This window comes from Stenella coeruleoalba, assembly GCF_951394435.1.
Source record: "Stenella coeruleoalba genome assembly, chromosome: 5".
Lineage (NCBI taxonomy): Eukaryota > Metazoa > Chordata > Mammalia > Artiodactyla > Delphinidae > Stenella > Stenella coeruleoalba.
In genome coordinates this window covers 115,536,861-115,549,339 of record NC_137150.1, presented here as the reverse complement: position 1 = coordinate 115,549,339, position 12,479 = coordinate 115,536,861, and the positions used below count along the sequence as shown (strand labels likewise).

Below are 12,479 nucleotides of genomic sequence, written 5' to 3'. Positions count from 1 at the left end.
CAATAAGAAATTAAACTACCATTTAAACCCAGGCCTTCTGACTCTATAGCTTCAGTTTTTTCCATTACAAAGTATATTAGTCCAAGAGACCATAACAAAGTATTACACTACTCCAAATTGGAACTGCTTTCATTGTCACTGTTACTGAACAATCTGAATTGATTGACCCTCGGATGGATTTAAACCCTGTGGTAACCGGTCTCCACTGGATTCAATTTTACTTTTATTACACTGTCTAATATCATATTACAATTCATAATTAACAAAAAGGCTTAAATGTACTAAGAAAGGACCTTCCATAATCATGCCTCTGTTGGTTCAATATGCTGGACAATTTCCTTCAGTGCACTTTTAAAAACATATTAAGCAATAAACTACTTTTATGTCATATTAAGTCCTTCTATTCTGTTCCACAAAATAAATATTCATTTTCAAAATAAGACTGCATTGATTTTCACAAAAGCATTTTTAATAACATTTACTGCTTCAGCATTTTGAGTTAGAACCGTGCAAAACTCAGCGGTTTTGGTTCACGGGGATAAGTGACCCCTGGCTTTCATGTTGAGTCTCCAAATAATGCAGCATCTAAAAGTGACACTTAAGCCGAATTGATTGTGGTGTATTTGGGTTCGGCTGTGACTTCCCTTTTGCCATGTGTGTGCTTCTTCCACCTCTTTTGCTCTCTTCTGGTCTACCTTTTACACATAAGCATCTAGGAAAAGAGGAAGTGGTGTTTCTTTAAATCAATTGATGAAGTAGCTTTGGGGAAGCAACTAGGACCAATAGTTGACCCTCCCAATGAGTGAAACGGAGCATGCACCAGGTCCCACAAACTTGTGGACTTTAGTCCTAAAGCAATAATAAAGGTACTTACATTCACCTTGTGTTTTTTAGATTGATATTTCTTTTCAAAGGACATTCACTTAAACTACTTTGATACTCACAACTCTCTACAGCATGCAGAGCAATATTCATTTTCCATTTTTACAGGTGGTTAAACAGCAGGAACTCTAGGGACTGGCCACAGGTTTGTAAATGTGATATACACCAGTGCTAACTTAACCAAAGGCAGACAGTGTCATTAAGTGTAATATTTCTACTCTGCATTCAATTTTGTTACATTAGAGAGAATTTTGAGCATATTTAACATTAACAAGTGTGCATAAGTATCTCATCCAACTGATGTTAAAGGTAGTAAACCAGTGGCAGTTGGGTAGGAGGATGAGATGAAAAGTAAATTTTGTAGATGAGTAATAATTGAATACTTGGAAAGTATAGATAATACAGTAGCATCATCATTTTCATTATTCCTAATTACATTTTTTTTTTTTTTTTTTGGATTCGCGAGCCTCTCACTGTTGTGGCCTCTCCCTTTGTGGAGCACAGGCTCCGGACGCGCAGGCTTAGTGGCCATGGCTCACGGGCCCAGCCACTCCGCGGCATGTGGGATCTTCCCGGACCGCGGCACGAACCCGTGTCCCCTGCATCGGCAGGCGGACTCTCAACCACTATACCATCAGGGAAGCCCGCTAATTACATTTTTAAACATTTCTGGAAAGGGGTGATTGTGTAATGGGAAAAGGCAAGACAGTCTGTACAAAAATCGTAGTATAGGACAAAGTTAGGAAATGTACAAGTTTTATTAATACGTGAGCAAAAGGTAGGACAGATTGAATAGTGTATCCCTGGTTAAAATTATTATTCAACTGTGACCTATAAGAACTTTAACTAGATTTTTCCATGTATGTCAGGGGGATTATTCTATGACCATGATTATTATACACTGATGACAAATTATATTTGCTGATAAAGCCTTCATAATTACTTGATCATCAACATGATCTAGACAGCTACTGCCTTAGGGATTAAGGCTCATAAGCATATAATTTGCTAATTGTTTGTATCATCTGAGTACATTTTAATTGAACTATTCATATAATTATGGGAGCTTGAATTTGGCCTAGGAAATAATTTCTGACTTCATTCTGTAACTCAAAGAACAGATCTGAGAACACAATTAACCACTGTCTTCAAAGAGACATTCTCTTGAACAATAGCTATGTTTCAGCTGCAATTGTTTGATCACCAGATAAGAAACCACATTAGATTAACGCCAATGATAGTTTCAGATAATGGCATGCCATGAAAATATCTCCTATCTAGTGCTGAGATGTTAAATTTAAACAGAAAATAAATGTGGTATTCAAAAATTATAGCTTATTGCCTATTTGATCTAAGACATGGACTTCAAGCTATTGGGTTGCCATATTTTAAATTTTGCTATGTTTTATCTTGTTTATTACATTTAATTTCAGCTTTTTCCTTTAGGCCTCCTAAAATGGTGTTTGTAATGTTTAATATAAATGCACATAGTTTTTATAACTTGATATAAAAGTTTTAAAGTACATTTACTTAAAATTATTTGCATCTTTCACATTCTGTGATAGTCTGTGACTTAAAAATGACACTCTGATAACTATGTATAAAACAGGTAACTAATGAGAACCAACTGTATAGCACAGGGAACTCTACTCAGTGCTCTGTGGTGACCTAAATGGGAAGGAAATCCAAAAAAGAGGGGATATATGTAAACGTATAGCTGATTCACTTTGCTATACATTAGAAACTAACACAACATTGCAAAGCAACTATACTCTAATAAAAATTAATTTAAAAAAGAAAGAAAAAAGTTATTATAATGGTATATTTGAAAAGCAGGATACAAAACTGTGTATGGAATCTGACAAGGGCAATGTCAGTGATTTGTGTGTGTGTGTGTGTGTGTGTTACGCGGGCCTCTCACTGTTGTGGCCTCTCCCGTTTGCGGAGCACAGGCTCCAGATGTGCAGGCTCAGCGGCCATGGCTCACGGGCCCAGCCATTCCGCGGCATGTGGGATCTTCCCGGACCGGGGCACGAACCCGTGTCCCCTGCATCGGCAGGTGGACTGTCAACCACTGCGCCACCAGGGAAGCCCCTCAGTGATTTTTTTTAAAAGGCAAAGCATGAAAATAAAATGGAAAGAAAAATCCGCGCTCCCCCACCAAAAAAATGACAGTCTGAAATTTTTAAAGCCAGTGTAGACATCACTCTTTCTCTCAATTCATGGATGAGACAGAACTCAGGTTTGGAAAACATAGCTACACATACACAAATTTGAAAAATCAAAATCGTTAACTGTAAATAGTCCACATTTACATTTATATTTAATCTTTATTTTTTTCTAGTGCATAACTTAATGTAGCATATTGGTGTAAAATTTTTGCCATCCTCTAAGTGATTCCTAGATTTGTATAACTTGGAATTCTTATCATAATTCAACCTCTTCTGCCCAATTATTTGCTCATCAAGTATACCAGTTCTCTACTTCAACAGCTTTCATAAAAATCACCAATCATCTTTACAATGGAGAATATACTCAGCTCTTATTTCAATTTACTCCTTTTCAGTATTTAGCCCTATTGGTCACTTTGTATTTCTCCTTTTTTGACTGTTTCCCTAGCTTGCAATCACATGTTTTCTTTGGTTTGTCTCTCATATTCTGAGTACTTAGCTTCCTTTGTAGATTCCCCCTCCTCTCACTGTTTAAATACTGAGAATTCCCAATGTACTGTTTGTTCATCCTATTCAATAGGCTCTCCTTCTCGATGATCTCAATCATGCTCATGGCTTCAACTACTGATCTATGGTCATTGACCCTCAAATTCACATCCATAGGTCTGAGAGCTACTTTTCCGTAGATATTTTTTATGGGAATGAGTCAGGCACCGGAAATTGAAACTTCCCCAAGCCGAATTCACAAAATTTTTTACAACACCTAATCCTCTCAGTTAGCTGAGCCAGAAATTGAGATTTATTCAAGACTTTTCCCAGTTCCTCAATTTCCTCAACCAGCCAACTCTCTCTCTTAAATAGCTCTTGAATCTGTTCCTTCCTCTTCATCATTACCATTACCGCAATTCAGATGGTAACCATAAATCTACCAGGATACCCAAAGAGCCTTTTAACCTTGCTCTCCATCTCCATTTTCATCTCCTACATATCATATCCACAGAATTGCAAAGGTGATTTTTCTAAAGTGCAAATAGTATGTCACTCTCTATTGAAAATCCTTCCCTGGCTTCCCACTATCTTCAGGATGTCCTAGAGAACTCTTTCTGATCTGTCCTTCCAGCTTGATGGCTTGCCACACCAACACTCTGCAATGTGGAAGGGTCAGTTCTCCTCTGCCTCTGTGGTTTGCATATGGTATCTGCTCAACTTGGAATGCCACGTGGCTCACCCCTACACCTTTTAAATGTTGGGTTAAACCATTAATCACTTGTGAAACATTCCCAAACTGTGCAAACTTGGTTAGATGACACTCCTGAAAATTGTTTCTCCATCATGTTTATACTACCTTTTGCCTTTTTGGGTAATTGATACTGTACTTCTTAATCTTTCTAATTCTACTATGAATTCCTGGAAGACAGGATCTAGGTCATTTATGTCTGCATTTTTAAAAGTCAGCATAATGTAGGGTATCTAGTATACAACCAAACTTTTCTTTTACACTATTCGGCTACTCTAGAGAACATATTTGTAGATCAAATTGGGCAATTTTGTTTCTACCAACTAAAGATCAAGAAGCATTAAGATGGGGCTTCCCTGGTGGCACAGTGGTTGGGAGTCCGCGTGCCGATGCAGGGGACGCGGGTTCGTGCCTCGGTCCGGGAGGATCCCGCATGCCGCGGAGCGGCTGGGCCTGTGGGCCTCCGGCCTGCGCGTCCGGAGCCTGTGCTCTGCGGCAGGAGAGGCCGCAACAGTGACAGGCCTGCGTACCGCAAAAAAAAAAAAAAAAAAAAGAAGCATTAAGATGATAAACTTAGTTTCATATTATCATAAAATTTCTGTGGGGAAAATAAATACATTTCTAAAGAAAGCTTCTGAATTTATAAAATTAGAAAAAAAATCAATTCTTCTCATTTAATATGATGTAATTCTTGTGTTAAAGCCTTCATCACACATTATAGATGAATTACTCTATGAGAAGAATCACATTATATGTCTTACAAAAATGATTGTGTGTTTTAATAGTAGTATACATAAGTATATGAGAGCATTTCCAGTAAAGAGTAGAATAATGAAACGAACAAACAAACAAACAAACAAAAGTGTGAAACATGAACTCAAAAAAACTGACTTCTAACATCAGGTCAGTGTGCTCCTACATGGGTATCAATGGACAAGTTACTTCCTCTTCCTGAGCCTCAGATTTTCTCATCTGTTAAAGCCTATCTCATAGGACATAGGGGAGAATTAAATGAAATAAAATGTATAAAGTGGGTAACATATTTGATGGAGATATATATATATATACTCTTTTTTTTTTTTGCCCTTCCCTAGTGCTAACAGGGATACAAATCCTATAAAGGGGCAGCCTTATTACAGGAGTATTAGTAGTCTTATCTGTGGAACTATTTAGTATGTTACTATATGTGATTTTTTTTTGTAATAAATAATATGAGAAGAAAAGCTTTACAAAGTTATTTTGTAAAAATATTCATGCTTAGATTAAAGGAATAACATGTAGGTGTCATTTCGCTTGGAATCTTCCTCAGTGTGGTATACTACAGATAAATTAGTAAAATTCCTACCTGCTAAACCAGGAATAGGTCATCTTACTGAAGAATGAAGCACTTTTCTCTGGACTGCATTTCTAAAAAACAAAACAAAACAAAACAATATATATATATATAAAACAGCTATTGTATGAAGAAAATGTCTTTATTTTACATTTGAAATATCTTTGTCAGCAAGTGGAAGAGTAGACGTGAAATCATTTATGTTTCAGCTACGTTGATATCATAATCTTTAAGGAATACAATTAAGATATTCTTGGACAGTGGTTGCACTAGAAAAATTTTAAGATTTCTCCCTACATTACAACTGCTTACATAGCAAGAAACCATGTAGAAAAGGAAAATTATTTCTAAAATTCCCATTACTTCCTCTCTCTCTCTATAAATATATACACACACACATATATATATATACACATAGCTCCTTGAATTTATATGACTGTGTATATATGTATGCATATGCTTATGTATATGAATACATATATACACACATAATTTAGCTTACATATATGTATAAGCTAAATTTAAAACATTTTAATTGCTAAATTAAAAAGTTTTGGCTTTCTTCTGAAAAATAGAAATAGACTATAACAGGCATTTGGTTTACTAACTTCTGTATGTGTTTAATTACATAATTTGTATAAATGTATAAACATACACACAATTATATATTTATCACTATTGCATATTATTTGGGGAGGTTATAATATTTCCATAAAATTCTTCCCATTGACCTGGTGAGTTCAACCGAAAGAGGAGGGGTTTAAAAGGGAAGTTCTCAAAAGTCATAATTTTACATTTTTAAGGTCAGCATCAATCTGTGTCTTTTAAAAAGTTAAACTAATCACAATATTAAATTTCATTCTTAGAAATTGTCCCATATTTAACAATTTTTGCATTGATCCTCTCTAATGCAGTTCTGATTTCATATTGAAAAAGTGTTTACCACATTTTTTAAAATTCTGATTCTAGAAGTAATAAGTGAAACAGTGTTTCATCCTGTACAGTAAAATGTCCCGACTATAGAGGAGAAAACATAATACTCCAAATCTGTTCTCTTAGTTATAGCAAACGGTATACTCTAAATCTTTGAAGAAATATATATGTGTGTGTGTATACACACACACACACATAGAGTTGACCCTTGAACAACATGAGTTTGAACTGCATGGATTTGAACATTTGGATTGCTTTCAATAGTAAGTACTACACAATCAGGGGTTGTTTGAATCTGTGGTTGAGGAACTTTGGATGTGGAGGAACAGCATATATGGAAAGCCGACTATATGTTACATGTGAATTTTCAACTTTGATGAGGCTTGGCACCCTTAACCTCTGTGTTGTTCAAGGGTAAACTCTAATTTAGCAAATTGGTATCCATCCTTATATGATTGTTTCAAGAAGTAAATGCTGTGACGAACGTAAAACATTTATCAGGTGGTGGCCCCAAATAACCACTCAAACATGTGAACTATAAAATTGTCATAACTTTTGTTACCAAACATATTATTTGGAAAATAAGTATCAATGCATATATCAGTGGGGAAAATGTTCTGAAAACTCTCTGATCAACCTGGAAGCCACATTTTATTTTACAGGGAGTTGCCAATTTGATAACTGGCCACCAATGTGAAGATTGTATTCTCATCCAAAATACATATATTTCTGTGTCTGACTACAAACGGCTACAAATTCTTTGCAGCTTTTCCCATCAAGAGACAGACTCTATTTCCCACTCCTTGAATCTGGGCTGGCATTGCTTCTTGTTTTGATTATGAGAATGCAACAGGAGTGACATTAAGAGAACTCCAACTCTAAGCTTCAAGAGGCTTGCTATGCTTGGAACCCTGAGTGAACCACATGACTGAGACCCAGCTAACCTCCTGGAGGATGAGAGACCACATGGAGGAGAACCAAGGTTCTCATCTGGTCATCCTGGCCAACAGCTTGAAAACTGCCAGAACTATGAGGAAATAGGTCCTACATTATCCAGCCACCAGCCAACTCTCCAGACGATAGCACATGCTGAGAGAGCTCAGCAGAGATCAGCCAAGCTAACCCAAACAAGGACATGATCTAGCTGGTCCAGAGAATCATTAGCTAAATAAAAAAGGTTGTCGTTTTCAGGGCCAAAGTCTTGCAAAGCTACTAGATAAGGTTACTTTAGCAGGTCAAGAACTGGGTATTTGACTTAATATTTGCTCTAGGCCCATTTTCCATGTGAAAGCATCTTATACGAGGCTCTTTGAGCCCTCTGGTAAATAGCCTCCTTAAATTTGGTTCAGGCATCTTATGCTGAATTTATTACAGTGAATTCCAAGCATATTTACGTCCCAGAAGAAATGGCAGGCAGGTAAAATATCTGGTAAATGTAATTAAGCCTTACCAAGCACCAAGAATGTATAAATGACTTCTCAATAAATAATTACTGAATTCATAACATGGGTCTCACTGAGTTTCTTATTGATATATTGCTGCAAAGCAACATCTATGTTAAAAACCAGGATATGACAATTCTGACAGTATCTTCCAATGTTCTAATTTACTCCCATCTTCTCCATTGACCATTTTGCAATCCTTCTAACTCACCTATTCTCACTCTGACAGCACTTCCTCTGCAGATGTAACTGACACCAAATGATTTCTCATTTTTTTCATCTCCCCAGGCCCACTACAGGCCTTTGTTTTCTAAGCTATTTTATTATCTTTGTACTTATCTACCACTGGGCATATAGTAGGCATCCCATAAACACACCTTAATATTAATGACTTATGGGCAATTTTCATTTGAATGGTGGTCCTGTTATTTCTGAATTATGATGGAGGAGCAGAAAGTTTAGCCCACAGCATAGCTTGGGTCCAGGATTTAGTGAAATGTGTTGCTCTCAATCTTCTTTGGGTTCAACCTTGAGATGCAGCCTCCTGAGGATGTGGTGTGATTGCTACAGTTAACAATACCTCATAATCCCTAACTTCAGGTGCTTTCCTTGTGGGTATTAAAGGAGGGTCCTGGGAATCGTGAAGGAAGTTATGGGAAAGTGTCTGTACAGGCTCACGGAGAAGGGAAAACATCTAGAAAGCAAAAGGAACTTATGTTTCTTAATCACTTATTCTGCGCCAGATACTGTACTAAAAGTATATTATTAAATATAACATGTCTTTGTGGTGGGACTATTTTTGTCATCCCCATTTTATAGAAGAGGAAACTAAGGCCTAGAGTTTAAAAATACTTGCCCAAAGTCCTCCAACTGAGAAGTATAAGACACTGGATTGGATCCAGTAAATTCATTCTATTTTCCAGTCATAATTCTACACCCTCAGCTCTACCTGTTACACACTGTTGCTGTTTGCTGCTGCTTAGAAACACCTTTCTTCTTGTCCACTTCCTTGTACTTCACGTCTCCTGGCTACATCTTACTTGTGGTCCAATCCTCTGTAGGATTTATTGCCTTTGGTGATTCCTCTCCTCCATCCCAACCTCCAATGCTCAGATTCTTGTTCTGTGTTAACATAGTTTAAAGGCTCTTCGGATCTGCCCTCTCTGAATTTACCCTCACTCTTACCTGACTATCCAATCATTTGCCTACAGGTACTTCTCTCCTGCTAGACTTAGTTTCTCTGGAGGACAGAAGCTATGTTTGATCTACATTTATATTTCCAGGGCCCAGCTCATAACATGTTCTAGATGAATGAATATATGAATGAATGAATGTTAATCACTGCCAATAAAAATTTTTAGAGGTTTTCTATTCATGGGTCACTATGCCAGCCCTAGAAATTCAATCAGAAGGTCAAGTTCTTGGCTTACAGGTCAGGTTGGGATTTTTATCTGAGATCTATTATGTCAAAAATATAAAGTCTCAGCAATGAAATGTAATCATACAAGGTTTTCAACATGCTTTGAAGCCATCAATTTTTTTTTAACTTGGCATCATAGAAGTAACAAATAGAAAATGAGTATTTTCAATCTGGCCCAAATGGATTCTTGGTCCATAAAGCTATTGAGGTTGAGTAATAGTCAAGGAAATAAACATTGTTGGAATCTTAGAGGAAGAATCCACTAGAATTGGGGGTGAGGGAATTGTTGGAGTTTTATAATTTCCCACCCCACCTATTTGTAATTCACTGCCTTTGGCCACCTCTGTGGTTAGACTAATGATCAGTTAGTTAAACCAGTGTGCCTGATTAAGCCTTCTACGTCTAAAATAAAATAGGTATATTGTCCTGGTGGAGCGCTTGCACATTTTTAAGGGACTTATTCAACGCCTATATTTTATAGATTTAAATAAAATTTGCTTTACTTTTAAAGAAATTTATAGTTTCATATGTAATCAGAAGAATAGCTGTCATATTCGTTTGACACTTGGAGTTAATAACAAAAGCCAGGATTAGAACAAGGCCCTCTGAAATCTGAATCTGAAATCTTTTTTTTTTTTTCCTTTTTAGTACTACAGAACTACATGTGTTAAGGGCTAGATCTAAGACCCGGTCTTGTGAGGTGATGAGAAGTAAAACAAAGAGAATTTTTATTAGGGAAATTGCTCCTGATACACAACTGCAGGTTTCATTTCCCTGTACCACTGCCTTAGCACATGACTTCTATTGTGAAAGGAGCACGTGTTATGGGGGCCAGGGGGGAGGGTAGCAAGGCACAGTCAAATGTCTGCAGTTTTTGGATTTGCCCCAGGCCTCAGTGTCCCAACACCATGTCAGTTGACACACAGAGTTTAGTTATCCCAGATCTCTCCTGTGGTTTTAACAGGCTCTCTCACTGGTTTTAGAGTCCCATCCCAACCTCTACTCCTTCAGCAGAAGTCAGGTCCATTCATTCCTTTCTCAAATATTTGCTTCTGTTTGCAAACAGTGGAGTCACTTAGACCTTCAAAGATGCTGCTTTCTCTTCCAGCAGCCACCTTGACTGAGATCGCGCTGGCTGAAGTTTCACACCACCCTGGGGTCTGATCTCAGCTCTCCCGACTGTGTGTGTGTCTGTGTGTGTGCGTGCGCGTCTGAATCTGTGCTGTCCCTGTGTGATTACGACAAAAACAGGGATCTAAGACACCAGTTCGCGTTTCAGGGTCTGGACAATCAGCTCTCCCCGCTTCCCCTCGCCGCCAGATTGGCCAGAAAACCGTCCCGCCTCCCGCACCTCCACCGGGAATCTTTACCTGCGCCTCGGGGCCTCGGGGGAGCCGCTGGTAGGAGCCGCTGGCGCTCCACCTCCCCAAGCTGGAAAACATGGTCCGCGCGGGCTCCCGGCGACGGGAAGCGTATAGAGGTCCGCGGCTGTCACCTCTCTTGTCTGGGGATGGTCAATTCGGCGCCTGGAAGGTGGGAGGACGCGAGCACTCGGCCCGGGAGTCAGCTGTCGCCCTACCCTCCACCCGCCCTTCCAGCGAGCGCCCTGGGCGGCGGCGGGGAACGGAGGGAGGAAAGGGCGGGGCGGAGCGGGAAGAAGTGGGACCTTCTGCAGAGGCCAAAGATCTCTGCCTTTGGGGGAATTTGCACTTGACTCGGTAATTCTCAATTTCCAGGGTTGCTCTGTTAGAAAATGTGTCCCTTTATAATAGAAGCAGAAAGCTCTTTCTTCCTTGGGATGACATTTAGGTGTTTGCAAATAGTGTTAACAGCTGTCCCCTACAGAAAATTGTTAAGGACAACAGGTTTCAGTAGAATTTTACAGAGTGAACTAAACTGCAAGGGCTTTAAAATTAGAAACTAATGAAATGCTTCCCTTAGTATTACAAAATAATAACAGTATAGGGAATCTAAATTTTACTTTTCAAATTAATCATAAAGCTATGTAATAAATGGGAAAACTTCGTAGTATAGGATTAGCAAAGAACTAAATGAAATACATGACATAAATGGGGATATGAAAATTAAGAAGAATAGCATTTTGACTTTTAATAAATATTGATGGGACATGAACCTTGTATAAATAAGTATTTGGTGTATGCAACAAATCACTTTCCATGAGATGTGTCTAATGGTCTAATGAAATAGTTTGTTTCAGTTCAGTAAGAAGGTGAAATAACAGAAGAGGGAGTAATTTTAAGAATTCTGTATAATGAGGATAAGGCCATGTGATAATTTTACAAGGATGGGTATTGTGTTTGTATTATGATTCAGGACCAAGGAACATTCTGTCTGCTTCTTGAAATTAATGTTAGAGGTAAGTGGAAAGAATTGAGTATATAGGAAAAGAAAAGGCCAGCATCCTTGAGAAAGGCGTTCAAAAGATGTTACTTACCGGGAGTTTTAGCCTGTCCACGGAATGGGTCAAACTGAGGTACCAAAAATGTCTACATGAGGATTAGACCAAACGATAGCTCATGGAATTAAAGTCCTGGGGAATATTTAGAACATTTATTTGGCTTTCTTCCTCCCTTCAGAGGGTATTTGTCTGGCCCCATGCAAAGAGGAAGTTGTAGATTTCACTTTAAAATAAATGTGTCTGTGAAGAATTGAGGTCGAAGTTCAGGACTTAGAAATTTTGTTTCATGTCTTCCAGAACTTTTCACAAATTCACATACCAATTTGGGGACATCTTTTACTCAGCAGCCTCAGCCTGAGGGGCCCTTTCTCCATCTGCACTTTTAAACTATTCACTCTGTGGATTCTTTGTGGAAAAGGCAAGGTGTTATAGAGATAGTTCCTGCTTTTTTCAGCTATAAGGAAAGAAGGAACTTGAACCTGAAACAGAGGGGGAAGCCAGGAAGAAGAAAAGGCCTGGAAATAGCTCAGGCTCCAAACTCAGCATATGTCTACCTTCCTCCGATTGGAATTAATCCCCTCAGGAAAGGGCGGTTCTAGCAACTGGAAACAGACAGATTTTCATGAATACTCAGCTCTTTAA

The 12,479-nt window shown here is 38.3% G+C and overlaps 1 protein-coding gene across 1 annotated transcript in view; it reads right to left on the bottom strand.

Moving 5' to 3' along the window:
• LOC307187199 (multidrug resistance-associated protein 1-like) overlaps window positions 1-10,994 on the bottom strand; it is a gene marked incomplete at its 3' end in the record, with an annotated part of 76,641 nt that extends 65,647 nt beyond the window's left edge. The window contains exons 1-2 of the mRNA XM_079923001.1: window positions 10,789-10,994; window positions 5,636-5,697 (exon numbers count right to left, since the gene is read on the bottom strand). Coding sequence (XP_079779127.1) covers window positions 5,636-5,697; window positions 10,789-10,860 — 134 coding nt within the window. The 5' untranslated portion in view covers window positions 10,861-10,994. The remainder of the gene's footprint in view (window positions 1-5,635; window positions 5,698-10,788) is intronic.
• Between the last annotated feature and the right edge of the window lie 1,485 nt (window positions 10,995-12,479).